The sequence below is a fragment of the Sceloporus undulatus genome, chromosome 1 (assembly GCF_019175285.1).
Source record: "Sceloporus undulatus isolate JIND9_A2432 ecotype Alabama chromosome 1, SceUnd_v1.1, whole genome shotgun sequence".
In the NCBI taxonomy this organism is placed as follows: domain Eukaryota; kingdom Metazoa; phylum Chordata; class Lepidosauria; order Squamata; family Phrynosomatidae; genus Sceloporus; species Sceloporus undulatus.
The window spans coordinates 55431560-55455198 of NC_056522.1; the positions used below are offsets into that span (position 1 = coordinate 55431560).

Genomic DNA, 23639 nt, shown 5'->3' on the forward strand with positions numbered 1-23639 from the left:
GCACTGAAAGACCTAGAGATTCCTAGAGAGAAGACTCCACTAGGCCTTGGCTTTGTAGCTCCTCTGGTGCAGTTCTGTGCTCAGTGTCTGTCGGAGGGCAAAAACCGAAGTGTTTGTTATTTGTGGCTTCTCCATATTCGGGGGGGGGGGCCTTGTGCCCGTAACCCCAGCGATGCGGAGGGACAAGTGTATAATAAATACAGTGCAGAGGTACAGCTTAATAGGTATATTTTATGTAATGGTAACCCGCCTCGAGCGGTGAGGCGTGGCGGGCAAGAAATAATAACAATAACAACAATTCAATAATGATCATATATTAATAATAATAATAACAAGAATATATTATTGTTATTGTTATTGTTATTGTTATTAGAAGCCCAAAATCTGGGAGTCAGGCTCTGACCCTGGAGCCTGGCCAAATCCTCCCAGGCTTCCTCAGAGGCCTCCCTTCTTCCCGCTCAGGCTCCCTCCTCCATGGCCCAGGGAGGGAGGGAGGAGGACTAGGCCTCCGGGGCAGCAGAGGGCGCTGTGGGCTCCCAGAGGCCCTCCTTCCTGTGGCCCGGGAGAGCGAGCGAGCGAGCGAGCGAGCGAGCGAGAGGCCGGTTCCTGGCCCCGGAGGAGGAGAGAGGGAGGCGCGGCGGCGGCGTTGGCGTTGGGGTCGGAAGAAGAGCCGAAGCCGGGGAGCGGAGGGAGGGAGGGAGGCGCCATGGGCCGCAGCAGGAGCATCAGCAGCCTCAGGCGGAGGACCCCGGAGGCCCGGTGGGTGGAAGGCAGGAGGGAGGGAGGGGAGGCAGGGGCCAGGCTGCCTGGGTCCCTGGTTGTTCTGGGCTCCAGAGAAACAACCCCGAAACACACTGCAGAGCTCATCCAGCTTGAGGCCGCTTTAACTGCCCGGCTCCATGCCCGGGAATTCCGGGGTTTGCACTTTCTGTCAGAGAGCTCTGGTGCCACAATAAACTACAGATCCCAGGGTGCCATAGCATGGAGCCAGGGCAATTGGAAGTGGTGGCAAACCGGGTTATTCTTGCAGTGTGGATGCAGATTTAGGTCCGAAACAGATTGTAGAAATAATCCAGTTTGAGGCCGCTTTAACTTCCCAGGCTTAATGCTAGACATTTTTGAGAACAGTAGTATTGGGAGGCCGTTAGTCTCTTTGCCAGAGAGCTCTGGTGCCACAGTCCCAGGATCCCCCAGCGCTGATCCAGGGCAGTTAAAGCGGTCTCACACTGGGTTATCTCTGCAGTGTGTTTTGGACCTTAGTCTTTCAGGCCTCTACAGAGAGCTCTGGTGCCACAACAAACTGCAGATCCCAGGATGCCATAGCATAGTCAAACCAGATTATTTCTGCAGTGTGGATGCAATCTTCTTAGTCTTTGAGGCCTCTGTCAGAGAGCTCTGGAGCCCCAGCTAGAACTTGCTGACCAGTTCAATGCAAATCATGTTGGGAACATCCAGCACTATAATAGCAACCTGAGGTGACTGGGAGACAGATGGGATGGAAAACTTGCTTGCAAGCATCTGTAAGCCTTGTTTGTGAGGTGAAATTAGTCATAATGTGGTAAATGGTGTATTTTCACATTTGATTCCAGGTCCATTTACTTCTGGAGATGCCCCACTGATACCATCCAAATACACAGCAGTGTTAGCCTGGAAAATGAGTGTGCAAAGGGACCTTGTGGCACCTTGGAGCCTAACTGAAAGAAAGAGGTTGGCAGCAGGAGCTTCCCTAGATGACTCCCTTGGATCCATGGGGAAAGAGGCTTAAGTCTACAGAAGCTCATGCTACCAACTTCTTTCTTTCAGCTAGTCTCAAACATTCCTCCTCTTTTCTTGACTGTCCTTACAACAGCCTTGTGAGGTTGGTTACTTCTAATTGCATCCCACTCTTCAGAGCAAGCAGATTAAAGCTTACATATAATTGTTTGTTCGAGGACACCTTGTGATTTCATTAAGGTCGTCGTCTTCCTAAATAAATGAAGTAACCCTTAAGCTTCCATCCTATACCCATTTAATTGAGTCTGAGCCTGGTTACGTTCAGTTGGATTTACCAAGTATATGTGTATGGGACTGCATTGTTAAACTCTGGGTTAATTTACCTGAAGCAATTATCCAGTTCTTAATTTTAAACATACGCAAGTTTAATGTAGATCCATTATTCCTTGATGTTGCCATAATCAAAGCAAAGGATGAAAGGATATCATTATTCTGATCTCTCCCCCCCCCCATATGAATATATATGGGTAGGATGGGGACTCTGATCCATATAAGCAATTGTAAATACAGGATTTGGAGTAAACTTTACCCAGGATCATGATGCTCTGGAGTAAATGGAATCTGGCAGAAGCAAAACTGTGATAAGAACGACAGGCCTTGTTCAACAAGGATAGGAACCATGCAGCCCTATAGATGTTGTTGGACTGCCAAATCCAAGCATCCATAACCAGCATAGCCAATGGTTAGGAGCCTTGGTGGCAGAGTGGTTAAATGCTTGTACTGGAGCCACTCACTCAAAACCATAAGGTTGTGAGTTCAATACCAGCAAAAGGGCTCAAGCTCAACTCAGGCTTGCATCCTTCCGAGGTCGCTAAAATGAGTACCCAACTTGTTGGGAGGCTATTACCTTACAGTTGTAAACCACTTGACACTGTTAATTCAGTATGAAGCATTATATAAATGAAGCTGTTTGAAAGCTTAGAGTTGCATTCCAACAACATCTGGATGACCGTATGATTCCCACCCTTAGAAACATGCATTAAAATAGTGAGATTGAGGGTCAAAGGGGAATTAAAATGCATTTGAAATAAGAATGCAATTTCATGTTTAATCAGAATTAAATCCCACTTTATTCAGTGCAGCTAATACCCAGGTAAAATATTCATAGAGTTGCAGCCTACATATTTCATTTGCCAGCCATCCCTCATAACTGACTTGGTAGTCTGTATATTGTTGTGACAAACTTCTGACTGTGGATACTAGGTTTGGTCTATTGAGTATTACTTGACCAGAGCCACCCCTTTTATAGAGGGATTTAATTGGGTAGGGCTCCTACATCAAGGACTACAGTTTGACTGCTTGGACAACACAGTGACCAGGTTCATGCATATTGCTGTACTTCCTCAGCTGCCCACTTTGAAGTAGCTGACAGAGAAACAAACCAGCAGTGGGAAAACAAACTATGGCTTATTTGGTTGTCTGTAGGACAGTTTTCAGCTAAAACAACAAATCATGACTAACATAAAACATGCATAAGTGTGATGTACAGTTGTGGCCTATGTTATGTCTTGAATTAATATCTCTATTCTCCCACCCCTGCACAGAATTTAAGGATATTTTCAGACCATGGTTTGACCAAAACACATCTGCAGAACAACTTACAAAATTAAGAACTTGCTATCACTGATAAGAAACAGTTTAGAAGCAACCAGAAGGTAAACACAAATTTGGTGGGTGACAAACACCTTCAGAAACAAAAATATTTTCACATGATATTTAGAAATGAATAGAGAAGGAGCAGGATTATAGAGAACCTAATAGAAGAATGTCCCATGAAGCAGTTTCCATAACCTCAGTGCAACCACTGAAAAGGCTCGCCCAGTTTACTAGCCTCCACACTTCTAATGGAGGAGGAATATGAAGCAGGGTCTCTACAGAGGATTTAAATGTATGGGTACAATCAGGCAAAAAAGGTAGTCCAAATTCTGACTATTTAGAGCAAGTGGGTGAAGAAAGTGTAATATATTCTTAACCTTCTTTGTAAAAAAAATTGCAGAGCCACCCATACATAGACATTCTCTTTTGAGAGAAGTTACCATGGCCTGGATTTTCTGTGTGAAGAGCCCCCTGTTCTTAACCATCATGAATATAATGTTCCACTTTGATAAAACTATAGAATGCCCTTGGAGATCTTGAGTGAGGAAAGATGCTTTCTCTTTTTATGGGCCCAAACTGTATAAGACTTGTTAGACATGTAATTATATTTCCTGTGAATTGTGCCCAAAAATGATCATAAATGTTATATAGATTACAGATGTGATTTTCTCTCAGTGGTTTATTGAATAAAAGTTTATTCCAGTTAGAAAACAGAGCTGCTGAACTTTGGACCAGCTGGTGCTTTCAAGCTGTTTCGAAGGACAGTCCTATGTATATTGCAGTATATTGCACAGAGATGGGTGATGGTTGCCAGGCTCTTATTTTGAGGAAGGGGGAGCAGCAGATGTCTTGGAAAAGATTGCTAAAAAGTGCTTCTGGCTGCATCAGAGCACTCATGTATACTCCTAAACTTAATATTTGTCATTTCAGAAATCATAAAATCATAGAGCTGGAAGAGACCACAAGTGAACCGTGTCAGCTTATTGCTGCTATGCCAGTGGAACAGTGAATCTTTTCCAGGTTCACTGGCATTCCCAAAAATGGGTTCAGCATCTTGGATAACACATTTAAAATTCCAGCTAAAATTCAGAATGGATCCACTGCTCCACTGATCTGGGAGTCATAGGCACCATATGGGATGATGAAATCCCAGCCAAAACAATTAGCCATATCAACTAGCCCACTTGCTACAGATGTAGTCTGGCTTCATTCTGATTTTAGCCCCAGTGCTGTGGCAAAATACTCTAAGCAACGTTTCAGTAAAACATGCTCTTGGATTAGATTAAAATGAATGAGAGTGGTGTCACTAAATTAGTCAGGCAACTTGAAGGTGTGTGTGAGTGCGCGCACACACAAACCTTGTTCCCAGTCTGTAAACAGTTTACCCCAGTGTTTCATTAACTATTAAATAGAACAGGAAATAAGAGTAAAGCTCTATGTGACCTTCACAGAAAGGCTACTAAAAATCCAAATATCATTATCCCCATCTCCATTCCCTGATATTGTCTCAGTGGAAGTAAAAGGCACCTAAGGGTGAAATCCTGTATTCCCATCAATCTGCTTGACAGGTCTAATGATGCTGCACGAGATAGTATCAAACAGCTTACAGTGCCACTGAAGTGTTTTTTGTTTGCTTTGTGGTGTTTGGTAAATTCAAATTTAAAAGACAAGCTGTATTTTTTACAGCTGAGTTTAGACAATTCAGAAAAGTGTGAAAATCATTCTTCAGTTCCACTTGAGTGTAATTTTGACATTCATCTGGCTCCTAAAATTTTGACCAGGCTATGTCTTACGTACCAGTAGTACAAGCATGCCTTTCTTGTACACATTTGGGCATCAAAATCTTGATCCCACATTTGTAAATAACAAGTTGCTTTTTTGCCTACCACAAAATACTGTATGTTTAGCCATTGATTTCTTCATTGAAGTTTGTTTACATATATGGAAAAGAAAAAAAATTACATATTTCAAATGCCAGTTCATTGTTCATACCTGAACTTCATCATACTATGTTGACTCTGCACAGGAAAGTCTTGCTTTGCAAAATGATTGCTTGGAACGAAAGCTCACATTGTTTCATCTCCTGATAAAGCCCAAAAGCTAGTTAACCAGCAACTCCTGCATGTTTTTGGTTCTGTACATCAGGACATCCTTAGGCTGGATCTGTCAGATATAAGAAGGAGCTACAGTAGTTTTTAATTAGCATGTGCTCTGTAGCTATCATGAAATTTGCCTTGGCTTTTAAAATCTCCTTTTTTTGTTGGCATGAAGAGTTGGCAAGGATTAGCATGACTTTATAATTTGTTCAGCTGTGGCAACTAGTGATTGCTCCTTGCAACCAGTTCTAACAACACAAAATAATCATACTAATAACAAGGTGTTAACGGGGGGGGGCGGTGTTACGAATATGCATGGCTGTCTGTAACAGGCCACAATCATCATTATCTTCTTTTTTTTTCCTTACATATCTCTCCCTGTAGACTGAGGCAGGAAACTACAGTTTAAAATACAGCAACAAATTTAAAATACAGCAGCAAATAAAACTTTAAATCAGCCTTGTAGTGACAACTAGCAGTTGAGGTGCTGTGGCACTGTATATTTTAGCTGTTTTTCCCATCTGCACAAACTGAATGTGTTCAGTTAGAAGCCCTGAGATCAGACATGAACTGCTGTTGCAAACCAGTACCTGAAAGAAATGTATAGAGTGAAGGAATGATGGTATGGGAGATGATTGGCTAAGAAGATGTATTTGAAAAACTGATAGTTAAATGCAGGAAGTGCATAGCATAGTGGTGTATGTTACAGTGGAGTAAATACATCTTTCTACACAGGTTTGAGTGTTGGACTATGACTCTGTAGACCAAGGTTCAATTGTCAGCTCAGCCATGAAACCCACTGGGCAGGTCACATGCTGTCAGCCTCAAGGGAAGGCAATGGCAAACCTCCTCTGAAGAAAGTTTGTCAAGAAAACCCCATGATAGGTTCTCCTTAGCGTTGTCATAAATGATTTGAAGGTACACAGCAAGAAACACACAGTGCAGAATTAAATTATGAAGTTTGTTTCCATAAGATGTAGTGATGATAGCTGCCTTAGATCTCTTTAAACGTGGATTAGACAGGTTCATGCAGGATAGATAGTGTTATCAGGAGTTGCTAGTCATAATGTTGATGTGCTACCTCCAGGATTACAGGCAGTATGGTTCAATGCTGAGGAACATATACACCAGGAGTTTCTTGGGTGCTGCTATCCTCCTATTATCCTTATGGGCTTCCCACAAGCATCTGGTAGACTGAAATGGGAACATAATGCTTGTCTAAATAGAACTTTGATTTAATCCATTGATGTTCTTGCATTTCTTAGTTCCATATGTGCACTCACCAGTGGAACCTAGAATCCACTCTTCATTTATTCATGTGCATTAAAATGGTGGGAATAAATTTACTGTCTATACTCATGTATAAGTATAGACATTTTAATCAAACATTTGACTGCAAAAAAATGAGTCAGCTTATCCATGAGTCAATGTAAGTATGGCCTGATACAGACAGGCCAAAATAAAGCTGCTTCAAGTCACTTTGGAGGTATGCTGTTTAAATGATACATGCATCCTAAGAGTCCAGAAGCCGCACCAAAGCCGCACTCCAGTCCTAAGGACTGGAGTGCAGCTTTGGTGCAGCTTTCAGACTCTTAGGACACATGCATCATTGAAACACCATATCTCCAAAGTGACCTGAAGCAGCTTTATTTTGGCCTATCTGTATAGGGCCAACTGTACTTTTACTCGTATTAAAAAAGAAATCATCCCTTGGTGAAAGGCATGGGCGTAACCTGTCCTGGAAACATTGACCTCCCCCCTCCCTTATGCCTGCTGGAACATTGCAACTTCTTTGGGATTGTTTTCCTTTGCTTCATCCTTTAGGCCATAGGTTTTGTCCTCGACTTACCCATGGGTCATAGCAAAATCCATGATTTTGGCCCCAGAACCTGCCCTCGACTTATACATGAGGTCAACTTATAATCAAGTATATACCTATACTCTTTTTTTAAAATTATATCTTTATACAACAATTTCTTCCAACAGTATATTACATGTATACATATGGTATCCATGTTGTTTTTCTTTTGACATTCTTTCACTGTTTTGCTTATACATGTTAATATTTGTTAGGTGATACTGACTGTGTATCCAGAGAAGAGAAGACCTGGGACTGGAAACTGAAGCTAATAAGGGCTTCCACAGAATAATAGTGGCAGTTGAGGCATTTGCTCTGAGGCTTATCTTGTACTCTCCCTTTTGCACCCAGAGTTTATGCCTAAGGGAAATATTCCTTTTCCACCTTTAGAAACATGTTTTGAGTTGTCTGAAGGATTGAAGTAAAAAGTTCTGCCAAGGAGACTTTGCTCCAAGCTTCTCCTGACCAAGGAAAGAGCAGTATATCTTTGAGGGTGATTTGTGCGTGTGTATGAGAGAGAAAGAAAAGGGGGGTGAGAGAGGGAAGCATTCCTGTCCAATATGAATGAAAACAGTAGCTGTATATATGAGCTCCAACTTCCTGGCTGCTTTGTGGGTTTGAAATTATGAAAGCTTCTTTCATGCCCAGCAGTGGGGCTGATGTTCCCTGTCTGGTAGAAGCAAGAGCACACCTGTAACACTGGTTGCCCTGTTTGAATTAATTTGGATGGGAAGAACAGTGTAAAATGCTTTACTGGCTAGGGAGCTACTGAGCCAAGGACTTGAGAGAACTGTTGTTTCGCTGCTTTAGTCTCTGCTAGGAGCAAATAACACCAGAACTCCAGAGCAATCTACTTTCAGCCTGATTGGAACTGATTTGAACACTTTTAAGTGCTACAACATTCAGGTTTCCAGTCATGTGGAAAAGTTCCCATGCAGTTGAGAGAAACTATGTCTGAAAAGACACACTTTAGATGTTAGCTATATTAGTGATTTGGGAGTGGTGGAGCCAATCAAAACAGATGTTTTAATAAGAAACTGCCTGTCTCCTTTAAATAAAAAAAGCCTGGTTCCTTGATGAAAGATCCAGGGTTTCATACAGTCCTAGGCACACAATGAAATGTACATAATGTTGATTTTTAATCAGAATTGTAGCATTAATGTACTAAAATAAAGCATTAAAATGGCAGTGAAATTTGTGCTTCTGAGAAACTCTTCCAAACTCCAAACCAAAGCATTCAACAAACTTTGAAGAATATCATTGAATCAGCTTTCCCAGGTTATAATAATGCTTCTGACTGTACAAAACATCATATCATTCTTTTCTAAGAACCACCTTGTAATAACACCTAACTGCTGTTGTGCCCAGTGAGTTTTATGCAGAGCAGATATTTGTGATATCTGAGTGCCTTGTATCTAAGCCCTGTTTATTCTGTGTGTGCATCACATTGGTCCAGACTTGGGATAGTCTTAAAATACCCTGTTTGCAGTGTCAGGCCCCAGATATCATGGTGTGTACAGTAGAGTCTCGATTATCCGACGTAAACTGGCGGTCCCATAGGTCGGATAGCCGAAAATGTTGGATAATCCGGAGGGTCATAGGAAAAGCCTAGCAATCACTATGAAAAGCCTTGAATCACTATGAAAAGCCTTCCAATCACCATGTAAAGCCTTCCAGTCACCATGAAAAGCCTTCCAATCATTATAAAAATACAAATTGCAATTTTTTTTTTGCTTGGAGCCCTTTCCGGCTGGGGGCATGGCAAGGGCTCCAAGCCACGCCCACTGACTTATCCGACGTCGGATAATCTGGAATGTCAGATTACCGAGAGTCGGATAATCGAGACTCTACTGTATTTTAAATTTGGCATCAGCTTTAGGTTAAGAAAGCCACAGCATCCAAAGTTTGTTGAATGCCTTGGTTTGGGGTTTGGAAGAGCTTCCCAAAGGTTTATGTTGTTGGTTATGTTGATATTACTACAAAGATAGTATTTCACAGATTTTGGTATTCATCTGAAAAGGTCTGTTAGAGTATTATATATACAGAATTCCAAAAATACATTTGAAATTCCGTACTTTTTATGCATCTAAATGTGGGGATTTTCCAGCAGTTATTTTTGTATGTTTGGTCAAGTTTATTCCAATGAGCTAATAATGCAATAGGACAAAGCATTTAATTGACCTCAGAATGAAATGGGCTGTATAAATTCCATCTTGGGATGTGTTCAAAACCAATTTTCTTTGGTTTCATGTCTTGAAAAGAATTTTGCAGTCAGACATGTTTGCCCGAGGCTGTTGGTGAGTGGTGAGAGATCAAAGGAACAGTTGCTGGGTTGGGTTATCATTCAGAGGAGTACTGATTCTGCTTTGGAGGCTTTCTCTAGTTTTCATTATGATGTACAGTAATTATTAATTATGAATATTTGGGGATGTTTCTATTCAACATACTGGGTTGGATCTAGCTTCTTTTCCATTGAGTTGCCATTCTCTGAGTGGCAACCCAAAGTTACCCACCAGCAAAAAAGAGGAGACCTTTATCACCAATTCTTTGGCAGCCGCCAGTGCTACTTCCCCTTCTTTTCTGCAGGGTCCTCTTCTCCAGATGAGATGGATGGGTAGACTGAGGACTAAAGTAGAAAAAGGGAATTAGTTAAAGTTGTTACCTCATCCATTCTGTCAGGGAATTTCTCTTCTGAATCAGAAGCCTTTTGTGGACGGAAGGAACCCTTTTGTGGATGGAAGGCAGATTCTGGATTCAGCAGAGTGAGAACCGAATAGACATGCATAGGATTTGCCTAATTGAATATTAATCACCATAAGTGTGTGTATGTATGTTTGCGTGTGCTTAAGCATCTACAAATACAGTCTTTTCCTTTTGTTAGAGAAAGGGAAAAAATCTTCCTAATTGAGTAAAACAGCTTGTCGATGTGTATGCTCAGGAAACACAGGAAAAGCTTCTGAGGCCCAGAAAACACAGTGAATGGGCTGAGTGGCTGCACAGATGCTCTCATGGCCAAGTTTAGTGTTCTGTGTAGCCCCTTGTCCTTCCTGGACTCTCCCCACCTCCTCTTCTGATTTTCAGTATTCCTCTCCAGATACATTGTTTGCCTTCTTTGAACATTCATAGCTACATATGGCCCTTGCTGTCTCTTCCAATTCTATGATCTGTGTCTTGTTCTCATACTGTTCTCTTCAAATATTCCTGACAAGGACAGTTTCATCACCTTCCTTGGAAAATTTAAGTTGAGACTACGTATGTAGATTTCCTTATCTGCAAATAAGGTGAAATGTCTGTCATTGATCTGCCAGACATTTTTGATTGGTATCAATTTGGGGCAGCCATAGTGCTGTTGCACCCTGATGTGTGAAAATGTGTCCCTGTGGATTTCCCCTAGATTTTTGTGAATGATCCTGTTTTGCCTTTTCTACTCCACAAAAAAGTTTTTTTTAGCATGTTTCCTCCCTGAGATTTCTGAGAGTCTTCCTACAGAGCAGTTGTTTCATACCAGTTGACTGATACCAGGATCTGCTTGTTCATGTGTGTAATCTGCAAAATTTGGCTGAGACCCACAAAGGAAGTTGATGTTTAGTTTACTCTGTTTACCAGTGGATTTTATTTTATTATGTTTATATCTCACTTTGCTGCCAGGGAAAGTATATAGAAAAACTGAAGATTTGACAATCTGGAGCTCATATTTCCCTCTGCCCTTGGTAATATAGCATTACAAGTGAAAGAGTAAAAAATGCCTCAAATGAATATGAGAAATACACATACAAGAATGGTTTCACTCAGTCCTGAAAATGCCAACAGTTTGGAGTTTTTGCTTTGAAAGACCTGTACAAAGGGATCTGGTACTTTTGCCATAACATAAGAAGAGAACGGTTGGCTCAAACCTGGGTCCCAGCCAACCCAGCATTCTGTTCTCACTGCAACCAACTGGACAGCTATGGGAAGCCTAAGTCCACTATTCATCTTGATTAGGGGAATCCAGGTTCTGGCATTATTAGGGAAGAAAAAACATTCCCTATCTGCTTCCAGCACATCATGCATTCATTATTTTATATATTTACTTTTTTCTATGTTAAATAGCCCAAAATCTTTAAGCATAGGGCTGTCATGTTAGAATTTTGCTCATTTTTTGTTTTGGTACCTTTTCTAGCTCTGCAGTATCTTTTTCAGGTGTGATCAGAAGTTTATAAAGTACCTCTAATAGGATTGTTCTACAGATTTGTATAAAGGCATTGTGATACAGATTTGCATTTCATTACCATTTCTAGAGGAACGGAAATCTCGTATATATTCCATGTGCGATGACACACTTGGCTCTTTTTACTTTTTGCTGGGCCTATGGATTGCTTTGGGCTCACTGCCTGCTCTTCTTCTTGACAGGCTCTGTCTGGCTCTCATGCTGGCTGCTCTCCACACAGTGTCAGCTAATGAAGAAATAACTGTTGTTCACCAGGACTCCTGGGGAGACTTCTGGCTGTTCCGTTTTTTGGTCAATGCTGCTGGTTATGCAAGCATTGTGATACCAGGTTTCTTGCTTATACAATACTTTAAGAGGAAGAACTACCTTGAAACAGGTATGTAGCAATAATATGTAGCCTCTTTGGACATAAAAATTGCTTTTTAACATTCCTGCTGTAGTACCTTATTCCCAGCCTAAATTTCTTCTTCAGTCCCTCAGTTATGCTAATCTGTGCTTTATTCTGCCTGCCTGATGATTGCCCTAAAAGTATAGCCTTCTTTTTTTAAGATGAGTGATTATTTTCAATTCAGAAAATTTGGAGCTCAGTGAGCGACAGCCAAACAGTTGCCCGATCAATAAAATCCATAGTATCTGGACCGCCCTCTCTGTGGTTTTTGTTATCCCTTGAGTTAAATATGTTGTCTCATCTTGCCTTGGCCAAGCATTGTGAGTGGGCTTAGAATGGAATTGGGTTAGGGAAGAAGTTGCTAAAATGTTTGAAACTGCCATCAAGAATCCAGGCTGGGCTTGATGTTGATTGTAGGACTATCAGTGGGAGTCACGTTTGGTTGATGTAGCTTTTCCTCATTGATGTATTACAATTCTGTGGCTAACCCTCTTTCTTCCTTTCCCTCTACCTTTCAGGTCGTGGTATTTGCTTTCCTGTAATCAAATCATGTGTCTTTGGTAATGAGGCCAAATCAGCACTCCAAGATGATGTCTTGCTCACCACTCGGAATGAGACAGTAGAATCCTCCACAGCCCGGCAGGTTTTTAAACTGCTGTTTTGTGCAGCTGGCCTACAGGTAAACAGCATGTACTTTTCGCCAAGCTGTGCTTCAAGGGTCATGGGGGTGGTCATAATCCACTTCTCTATTTGCAAAAATTGAGACCTGGTGGTGCACATCAGTATGGTTTCTCTGATACCGAGAATGATAATTTATGCTTTGTATCCTTCATAATCTTCTCAATTATTTTCACAGTAATCATGTGATAAGACTGTAAAATATCTCATTTATAGATGACTAAGAGGCTTGGAGAACATGGTCAAAATCCAGGAAATAAAAATAAATAAATACATTTCCTTCCTCTCCTCAAGGCTTGAGGTGGGGTACAGCATGTTAAAATACGAAATAGTCATTTCTGTTCTGAAGCCAGAACATTAAATGGAGATTTCTGATACTTTCAGCAAATGCTAATCTTTCTAATTTGTTGGATTGGAAATGTTTTTTGTCTTATCTGTCCTGTAATTCTACAGATTATAGATAAGAAATATGTGTAGTTAATTCAGCTTTTTAAGCTGCTATCATTCCAAAACTAACTTAGATGCAGGTTCCAAAGAGGTTTTGGCTTACCATATATAGAATTGATTTGGCACTCCTTGAATTTTATACATGGCTATTGATAGATGAAAACATTTACAAATATTTTTCCTATAGTGCTACAAGAGAAAAAATAAAGGTGATTTTTATTAATGTACTGAAGCAATGTTTATTTCTCCTTTCAACAAACCACCTTCATTTTCGCAAAAAAAGTCTCATATTATTCCAAATTCCTATGGCAAGGTTAATAATAATTCCCTTATTTCTGAGGTGCTGGGATAATTGCTTCTGGATTTTCCATGAATTAACAACACCAATAAGAACAACTATTTATACTATTATTTTAAAACCTACTGCAGAAATAAGAGTTTTGTTGGCAGTGGTGTTTCTGCAGCTATACTTTTCTTCAACGCCTGTTTCTAGTTCAAAAAGCAATAAAATATGTAATTCTGTACAGCGTGATGGTCATATCATAAAACAGATGGTGTCCAGATTGTTTGTGCTGATAAGATATTTGCCTTGGCATTTCCTGCCTTGTGGCTGCACTAGTATTTTATGTTTACAGTTTTAAAATGGAGGTGGTGCCCTTACATTGTTTGGCATAAAAAACATTTAAATTCTCTGTGGGAGGAAGTGAAGAACGGATCAGGTTGTATGTCCTGCTTGGGAAAGGGAGGAGGGATCTAATCAAGTCTAAACTTGGCTTTCTCTCAGATACATTGTAGAGCTTGGAAAAGATACGTCTTACATTAGAAATCCCAGAAGCTCACAATCAGTACATCCGGTCAATGTGCTGTCTGGGATTCTGGGAATGGTAGCCCAAAGCAATATTTCTAAGCTCTGTTATGTTGGCACATGTTGGAAAGGTTGGTGGTGTAAAGTCTGGGGGAGTTTACTAGGACAGTGGTATTCAAACAGCTAGATCAGGGATAGGCCACCTATTGCCCTCCAGGTGTAGTTGGATTGCAACTCCCATCATCCATCACTGTTGGCTGTGCTGGCTATGCCTGGTGAGAGTTTGAGTCCACAGCAACTTAGAGGACCATAGCGTGCCCACTAGAGACGGGCCCCATTGACTGAACTCTTCAAGTTGCCACTGCCCTTTATATCATGGTATGGTTGCCTTTCTAATCTCCTCCTTTTGCAGATGTCCTACCTGACATGGGGTGTTCTCCAGGAACGTGTGATGACCAGAACATATGGTGCGACTGAATCGGACCCTGGAGAGAAGTTTAAGGACTCTCAGTTTCTGGTCTTCATGAACCGAATTCTAGCCTGCACTGTGGCTGGCCTCTACTGTGCCCTCATTAAGCAGCCCCGGCATGGTGCTCCCATGTACAAGTATTCCTTTGCCTCCCTTTCCAACATTCTCAGCAGCTGGTGCCAATATGAAGCCCTCAAGTACATCAGCTTCCCCACCCAGGTACTGGCCAAAGCCTCTAAGGTGATTCCAGTTATGCTGATGGGCAAGCTAGTGTCCCGCAAGAGCTATGAATACTGGGAGTACCTGACGGCTGCCCTAATTTCCGTAGGAGTCAGTATGTTCTTGCTCACCAGCAGTCATGACAAGCATCTCTCCACTGTCACAACCTTCTCTGGTGTGGTCCTCTTGGGTGGCTACATCGCTTTTGACAGCTTCACTTCCAACTGGCAGGACGCTCTATTCACCTATAAAATGTCCTCAGTGCAAATGATGTTTGGAGTGAATGTCTTTTCATGCCTCTTCACTGTAGGCTCATTGCTGGAGCAAGGTGCCTTACTGGAATCGATTCGCTTCATGGCCCGCCATTCGGAGTTTGCAGCCCATGCTGTGCTTCTTTCGGTGTGCTCAGCCTTTGGGCAGCTCTTCATCTTCTACACCATCAACCAATTTGGAGCAGCTGTCTTCACCATCATCATGACTTTACGCCAAGCTTTTGCCATCCTCCTCTCCTGCCTCATCTACGGCCATGCGGTCACTGTCATGGGCGGGCTAGGAGTAGCTGTAGTCTTCATAGCACTCTTCCTCCGTGTCTACGCCCGCAGTCGTATGAAGAAACGAGCAAAGAAGCCACCCGTTGGTGAAAGCGCAGTGCAGAAGGTTTAGGGATGGAGGGGCAAGGCACAAATTCTCACCAGACCCAAAGCACTTGGTTAAACTCTCGTAAACCCAGCGAGGAGCTATAAAGGGAGGAACTTTGACACCCCCAGCTGATTCTTCTTTGAAAAATGCTGTGGGGGTTGGCTTGAAAGAAGCAGGGGTGCTGTCTTAATGTCTGAGCATTTCTCTGCTAAGAAAGGAGTTATTGAGATCCCTTTCCCTAGGAATGAGTGTTGGTGAGCCTCATGCCTCCCATGACTCATCCTTTTGGAGCAAGAAAGCTACTTTATGATCAAGGCAAATTGGACCTGTCTTGGGCGTTTGATGCAGTTCCCCTTCTGCCTGCTACTTTGGAGCTGAATATAAGGGAACAGCAAGCATAAAACTTCAGAAACTACCATTTGAATAAACACTCCCAAACTTCACAATTGGAAGGGAAAGCTAGTAGTCATTACAGCCCCAGCCCCAGCCCCTTCTATAGAAAACCAGCAGGTTCTGAACTTATCCTCCTGGTCTCAAGATGGTCTTGCTAAAGAATCGCCTTTTAAAAATCATAACTGCTGACTTTTTGGTTCTTCGTTCACAACTGTTTCTTTGACTCATGGTTGAAACCTTTCGGACCATGGACATTCCCCATTATCATTTGATTCTTATTTCTCCTGGTTTATCTGTTGACCTCTCCTCTCACTGCCTTGAACTACAATCCCAGAATCCCTTGAAACCATCTCAGGGTGCTTTTGGGGGGTTTGTTGCTGTGAGCAGTTTAGAAAAGCACAAATATTGCCTTTTTGAACCACCTCTCTGTAACCAGTGAAAGATATTTCACTGCTCTTCGCAAGGTGGTGTAGGAGAGGTTGTCCCCAAAGGGAGAAATGCATCCCAAATACTTTCTCCTCCTTTCTATCCTGGTAATTTTCCGGTTGCTGGGATGTCCTGAACTCACACTGGGAGCAATATTGTGCAACTTTGGGCTTAGGTGCCATTTCCAGTATGACTGGGACAACCTTTTCAAGTGAAGAAGGTGCTTCAGAATCCCTTGGGAGTGTTCCATATCATTCTGGGAGCATACTTCCATTTTAAATAGTAAGCTGGCCATGCTGAAACCTTTGGGAGTTCAGGGACGGCTGTGAACTCTACTGCTTCTAGTAGTTGCACAGCTCTGACCTTTGTTTCATCCTCTTTTTGGACCATAGCTCCAGGCTCTGGGGCAGGAGTGCTTCCCAGAGGCTGATCTGAATTGTCATTTTCTCCATAAGCGTCTGCTCTCAGACCTGGATGCAGGATTGGAACTGCATTTGGAGAAAAGTCTGGCTTTTGCTCATTTAAAACCTTTTATTGTTAAACTGATATTGTGCAAGGGAAATGTTTTGGTACTCTTGAAACACAATTCTTATTTTATTAAATTTAAAAGATGCTACAAATGAGTGGTCTGGATATGTCGCTAGCATTCAGGATTGATGTGTGGGAGTGCAAAGCAAATTATTCTTTTGGCTAAGATGTTTCCTTTGTTCTGCCTCAGTTAAACCCAGTATTTTCACAGTAAAAATCTTGACTAATGAAAAAGCCAACATTCTCTGAAGATGCCAGCCACATATGCTGGCAAAACATCATAAACAAACTCTTCTAGAACATGGCTACATAGCCCCAAAACCCCACAAAACTATTTGGACTATTGTTTTTAACTCTTTTGTCCCTTCTTCTATCCCATAGTAATAAAGCTTGAGGGGAGACCTACCCACTGGCATAAATAGAAGCTTTGTTCAGAAGGGAGGGAGCTAACCATTCTCCAGTTGCAAACCCACTCAACCTGCTTTTAAAATACATTTGTACAATGAAAACAATGTGTGTTTCTTTATTAAAGGTTCTATTGGTTCTGTGGATGTGGCGGGGAATGACATAAGAGGCAGCCCCATGGACTGGTTGCTTTTGAGATAAAACAGATCTAAAATTAGAATTTTTTTTACTGATTTTACTGATGATTGTGTTTGATGCACAGACACAAGTTAAAAGGGGGAGGATGGAGGCAGCTTCCTGTGGCAGAACAAACATCAGCTAGTTTCATGGAAGGTGGAATGAGCTGAAGATGAGGAATCTGTCAATGCAATGTAACTATGTAAAAAAAAAAAAAAAATAAGAAAACACCACATACACCTCCTTCAGATTCCTGCAAGTTGGGAGCCAGACATGTGGAGAAACCTGGTACAAATATCCCTTAATCAAAGTGATGCCCTTTTGCTCTTTCCCACAAACATCAAATAAGTGAATGTGAATCCAAATTTAGCAGCAAAAATGATCAATTCTGGCTACCAAATATATAAACTTACTATTCAATATTTTATTTCAAGAACTCACAGAATCATAGAGCTTGGGGAGAAAGACCATTCAGTCCAACTCCCTCCCATGCAGGAAGACACTAAGCATTCCTGACAGATGGTCATCCAGCCTTTGTTAATAACCTCGACTCCCATCACACTTCGAGGCAGTGTATTCCACTATTGATCAGCTCTTACCATCAGTATGTTCTTCCTAATGTTTAGGCGGAATCGCTTTTCCTGTAGTTTGAATCCATTGCTCCATATCCTAGTCCCTGGAACAGCAGAAAACAAATTTTTTTGCAGGTATGTGTGCTGGCTGGAATCATAGAGTTGGAAGAGACCACACGGGCCATCCAATCCAACCCCCTGCCATGCAGGAAATCTCAAAGCATCCCCGACAGGTGGCCATCTAGCCTACGCTTAAAGACCTCAAGAAAGAAACCACCACTGTCCAAGGGAGTGTGTTCCACTGTCAAACAGCCCTTACTGTCAGCAAGTTCCTCCTAATGTTGAGGTGGAATCTCTTTTCCTGTAACTTGCATCCATTGCTTCAGGTTCTAGTCTCTGGAGCAGCAGAAACTGTAGCTTCCTCCTCAATATGACATCCCTTGAAGTATTTAAACAGGGCTATCATATCACCTCTTAAACTGCTCCAGGCTAAACATCCCCAGCTCCCTAAGTCGTTCCTCATAAGACATGGCTTCCAGACCCTTCACCATTTTAGTCACCTTCCTTTGGACACACTCCAGCTTCTCTACATCCTTTTTAAATTGTGGTGCCCAGAACTGGACACAATATTTCAGGTGGGGATTGACCAGAGCAGAATAGAGTGGCACTATTACTTTCTTTGATCCAGACACTATGCATGTATTGATGCAGCCTAAAATCGCATTGGCCTTGTTAGCTGCCACATCGCACTGTTGATTCATGTTCAATTTGTGGTCTACTTGGACTCCCAGATCCCTTTCACATGTAGTCTTGTTCAGCCAGGTGTCACCCATCCTATATCTGTTCATTTCATGTTTCTGCCCTAGGTGCAGTACCTTGCATTTCTCCGTGTTGAAATTAATTTTGTTAGCCTTGGCCCAGCTTTTTAGTCTGTTCAGGTCATTCTGAATTTTGATCCTGTCCTCTGGGGTGTTAGCTACTCCTCCTAATTTGGTGTCATCTCCAAATTTGATAAGTATGCCCCCAATTCTTGATGTTGAATACCACTGGGCCCAGGATAGAGCTGTGGGACCCCACTGGTCACGTCTCTCCAGGATGAAAAGGAGCCATTGTTGAGCACCCTTTGGGTTCGTCCAGTCAACCAATTACAAATCCATGTAACAGTTACCTTGTGTAGCCCATCTTTCATAGCTTGTTGCAAGAATGTCATGGGGAACCCTGTCAAAAGCCATACTGAAATCAAGATATACTATATCCACAGCATTTCCTTCATCTAATAAGCTGGTAATTTTATCAAAATAAATAAAGAGAGAGAGAGAGAGAGATTAGATTTGTCTGGCATGACTTCTTTCTCTGAAACCCGTGTTGACTTTTTGTGATCATAGCATTGCTTTCTAGATGTTCACAGACTCTCTGTTTAATGATCTGCTCTAGAATCTTTCCTGGTATTGATGTCAAACATACTGGACAATAATTGTTGGGATCCTCTTTTTTCCCCTTTTTGAAGATGGGGACAATATTTGCCCTCCTCCAGTCTGCTGGCACTTCTCCTGTTCTCCAGGTGTTCTCAAAGATTATTGCCAATGGCTCCAATATTACATTTGCCAGTTCTTTTAATACCCTTGAATGTAGTTCATCTGGTCCTTGAGATTTATATTCATTTAGATTAACCAGGTGTGTGCAGGAGAATGTAAATAGTGCCTAAGGTTTCTCACTGTATTGAAATTATGCCCACTCAAAATTCAGTGCTACAAGTGATTTTTACATCAGCATTTTTTATTGGCTAGAACATCTTGCATCTAGAACACCTTGCATTCTTGCAGAAAAAATCCTGCTTTGGAGATGTCTTCTAAAATCTCCCATGACAGAAATACAAAATGTCTTCCTCCTCCTGTGCCACAGGCTTCATCCTCCTGTGGATCCAGTTTGATGGCCATGTAGCAGGCAGTGAAGAGCAGAGAACAGTTGAAAAGCTATGCAAACTACAGCTAGATGTACAATGACATCATCTCCCACTGCTTCCATGATGCCTACAGCATTGTACATCCAGCTACAGTCACACAGCCAGACACTTTTCAGCCATCTCGAACTCTCCACTGGCCACATCCGAGCCACAGAAGGAAAGTGGGTTGTTGAGGGTTGGGTTTCTTAGCATGAGGAAAGAAGAGAATTCTGGCTTGCAATCATTTTAGAAAAGATACGCAGGCTTAAGCTAAACCTGTGCTTGCAAATGTCATTTGCAGAATGTCACTCAACTGGGTCCCTGGACTGTATCAAAAAAAGTCCACCACTACTGCTTCATTGTAAACCACATTCTTTGTTTTAATTCCAGTAAAACAAAACCAAATACAAACAGCCAACAAGATTACATGTCCCTGTTCTGAGGACAAAGGGCAGCAGCAAGGGATGGAGACAAGTCACGTCACTGCTCTATTACTGGGAAGATTATTTGCTGTGTTTCCCACCTCAGATACCATGGGATGGATCCCTAGTGGTCCAGCAGAAATAGGATTTAAAAACCTCCCAACAGGTAGTGAGGGAGAAAACTAAAACCAGTCGACTGGTCCCTTTCCCAAAAGCAGCATTTCCTAAACAAGCAGAAAGACAGACCAGATAGGTGTGGGGCCCCTTGCAACACTGGCTACAGCTACACAGAGCAGTGAGAAACTGTACTGAGGCATGCCATTGGCACTGCTGGAGCCAGGCTTCCTGAGCAAGGCAACGGTACAAGGGAAGGATAGGGGCAGGCCAGAGAAAGGCCATCGCCCTCTTTAATCCACCTCTTCCATGCGTGAGGCATCCTCATCACCCTCCAGTGGAGGGATCTCTTCAGAGACAGCAGCACTGGGCTCTTCAGTAGCCACTTCATCTTCATCAATCCCTAGGGTGAAAGAATTGTGGAGTGACAAGTCAGTTCTAGGCATTCCATGATTCAAAAACCAGTCTGATGGGTCATGGACATGGCAGTAACTGTGGAAGGGCCAGCCACTGTGACTTAACTGCCTTTTAAGGAGGCATCACAGGGAGATGCTTGTAATTTAAAAGGGAACAGAGGGAAAACCCCTGCTTACAGACTAATACAGTCTTGAATCTGATAGTATCCCTTCAGCAATAGTGGAAACCTGTAAAGGTGGATTGGTCTTGCAAGATGTGGGCCAGCAGGTAAGGGCACAAAGAAGAGGGTTGAGAATACTGTGACAAATTTACTGTATTATCAAAAGTGGGATCTAACCCTGGATTGGCATCCTCTAAGTGAATATACAGCTGAAATCCTGCTGGTGCACATCAGTGGCTGCACTTTCCCCCATAATTGTGAAATGGTGATGGGGGAAGACAGACAAAAACTGCTGGCTACAAGCAGCCTTTTTTGCCATTGTCGCATAAGACTTTGGCCTATGTTTGCTTCCCAGAAATCTGTGTACCTGCATTGATGACTGGAATTCTCTTGATATGCTGTTTAGAGCTGGCAAAGTGTGACGTTCCACCAATATACTTATGTGTAGAGAGGATCTGGGAGGGTGAAGAAGTTAGCCATGTAGTAACACAAAAGTGTTTTCACTGCCATGGCCATTTAATGGGGCATTTAGGATGGGGGAAAGAGGAGCACTTAATGCTGTCTGACAGCCAGTGAAAAACTTTTGCATAAGGAAGTCCTGAATACTTCCAGAAAAAAGTATTTATGGAACATATGTCCAGTTAATGTAAGTGACCAAGACAATTCTGGTCAGAAGCTATAAGTCAGTACTTTGGGCCAGATGCAAGTACTCTACTCACAGCCAATGTGACCCAAGACCAAAGGTGGGAATTATGTAGCCCTCCAGCTGCTGAAGAACTACTGCTCCCAGCATCTCAACATTGGCTATGTTGACTAGGCCTGCTGGCAGTTGTAGTCCAATAACATCTGAAGTCACATGATTCACTATGTGACTTACAGACCCTTCCTTTTGCTCTAAAATTCACCAAAACAGGTGATGCAACCCATATTGTTGTCCCTGCCTTTTCCAGGACAGGCTCCATTTTTATGCTACAAGAGTGAGGGCACATTAGAATGGACAGCAGACTTTTTTGGGGGGGGGGGGGCAGGGGCGGGAGAGGTGCACCACTTCCCCACAAGTCAGTCTAATCTCACTTCAAGCCAATGATGTGCTGTTTTAAAAGCCCTAGGAATAAATGAGTAGGATCAAACTCATGATTCTTGTAAAACATTTTGCATTTGCCAAGTCCTTCATGGCAGATGTCATTTTTCAATCACTGATGTGCCTCATCTCCCATTAACTCACCTAGTCCCAGCTTGATCATCCTATAGATACGGTTGGAGTGAGTCTGTGGATCCTCTAGGGAGAAGCCAGAGGAAAGCAGTGCTGTCTCGAAGAGTAGTACTACCAGGTCCTTGACAGCCTTGTCATTCTTGTCCACATCAGCCTTCTGACGCAGAGTCTCTACAATGGGATGGTCAGGATTGATCTCCAGGTGTTTCTTAGCCATCATGTAGCCCATGGTGGAGTTGTCACGCAAGGCCTGAGCCTTCATGATACGCTCCATGTTGGCTGTCCAACCATAGGTGCTGGTGACAATACAGCAAGGGGAAGAGACCAACCGATTTGAGACTGTGACCTAGAAACACATTGAAAAAAATTAAATATGAATTCGTGGGGCTCTGTTACAAGTGTATAACGGGAATAGAGTGTGCTCTCAGCCATTTAAATAGGCAAAACAAGACCACCACATGACAAGCTTACCTTCTCAACTTTCTTCTCTAGGATTTCCTTCATCAGCTTGCAAAGGTTTTCAAATTTGGCTTTGCTCTCCTCCATTTTCTTCTTCTCATCCTCATCTTCAGGCAGCTCCAGACCTTCCTTGGTGACAGACACTAAGGTCTTTCCATCAAATTCCTTCAGTTGTTGAACGCTGTACTCATCAATGGGCTCTGTCATGTACACCACCTCAAAACCACGTTTCCTCACACGCTCCACAAAGGCAGAGTTGGCCACCTGCTCCTTGCTCTCACCTGAAACGGAAGAATTTTCAGAGTAGCTAACATCTAATTGTTATCAGGACTTCCAACAAGTTCTAGGTGCAACTCCACACAAGATATTAACACTGCACTTATGGGGGAAATGTTTCAGGTCCACAACTTTGCTAAGCCTGAAATATTTTAAAAAATTGCAAAAACCCCAACTACTCCAAAATCTGAATTTCTTAGTTGTGCAGTTAAAAACATGAGCTTCAATAATAGATTTCAAGAGGTCATCAAATTGGTACACTACTTCCAACAAGTTAAAGCCCTTACTTAGGTACAGGGGCAGCCCAAGACATTGTGATTACCAGAAATGTTTGAGAATGGGACATTCCTCCTTTGAAAATGAATTCTAAATGTATCCATGTACCTCCAGATCACCCCAAAAGTTGAAGTTTCCCACACATTTAGAACAAGGAATGTTAAAACTTATAGGTACACAACATACACACACACATTAATTACCAAACAGGAAGATACTCATTTTTTTTGTTCTAGTAAGAAAGTAACACATGTTTTTACAAATAGTTTATGTATCCCCAGCCTAATCAGAATCGTATACAGTATGTAGTCCCACAATACAGTGACTACACAAAATTCAAAAACAACTTTCATTTCACATTAGGGTGCTGCTTTTACATTATTTACTCTGTATATATTATATGCAATGTGCAATATAGCCTGCATTCTTGTATCTGCTTTTTGGATAATAAGCCCCACTGGACCTAGAGAGCTGTTATTGTTTTGGAAGAAGAAAGTGATTATAAGCCCTCATGATTTTTTTTAAAATTCTTCCCCACTTAATTAAAATTGTTGATAGCTTCTTGGGTTAGGTTTTTGCAGTTATGATTACTGACCCCTCTCTCCTTTAATTAACTTACTTGCTAATTAGCTTACTTGCTGTTCACTGCTATGATCTTTGGAATAGCGGTATATAAATAAAACA

General features: G+C 42.1%; 2 protein-coding genes across 3 annotated transcripts in view; one reads left to right on the plus strand and one right to left on the minus strand.

The window, feature by feature from the left end:
• The first annotated feature begins 620 nt into the window (after positions 1 to 620).
• On the plus strand, positions 621 to 16610 carry SLC35B2 (solute carrier family 35 member B2). Of its 2 annotated transcripts, XM_042445450.1 has the most exons (5): positions 622 to 759; positions 3318 to 3428; positions 11713 to 11906; positions 12437 to 12597; positions 14261 to 16610. In XM_042445450.1, exons 3-5 carry the CDS (start codon positions 11729 to 11731, stop codon positions 15197 to 15199), a joined length of 1278 nt encoding a protein of 425 aa, XP_042301384.1. In that variant the 5' UTR covers positions 622 to 759; positions 3318 to 3428; positions 11713 to 11728; the 3' UTR covers positions 15200 to 16610. The 2 variants fall into 2 exon arrangements, with proteins under 2 accessions (XP_042301383.1, XP_042301384.1); XM_042445449.1 differs by lacking the exon at positions 3318 to 3428 and having other exon boundaries at positions 621 to 759.
• A 3702-nt stretch (positions 16611 to 20312) lies between these two features.
• Positions 20313 to 23639, minus strand: part of HSP90AB1 (heat shock protein 90 alpha family class B member 1) — a 25272-nt gene continuing 21945 nt past the window's right edge. The window contains exons 10-12 of the mRNA XM_042461171.1: positions 22416 to 22684; positions 21957 to 22290; positions 20313 to 20557 (exon numbers count right to left, since the gene is read on the minus strand). Of these exons, the coding sequence (XP_042317105.1) occupies positions 20448 to 20557; positions 21957 to 22290; positions 22416 to 22684 (713 nt within the window). The 3' untranslated portion in view covers positions 20313 to 20447. The remainder of the gene's footprint in view (positions 20558 to 21956; positions 22291 to 22415; positions 22685 to 23639) is intronic.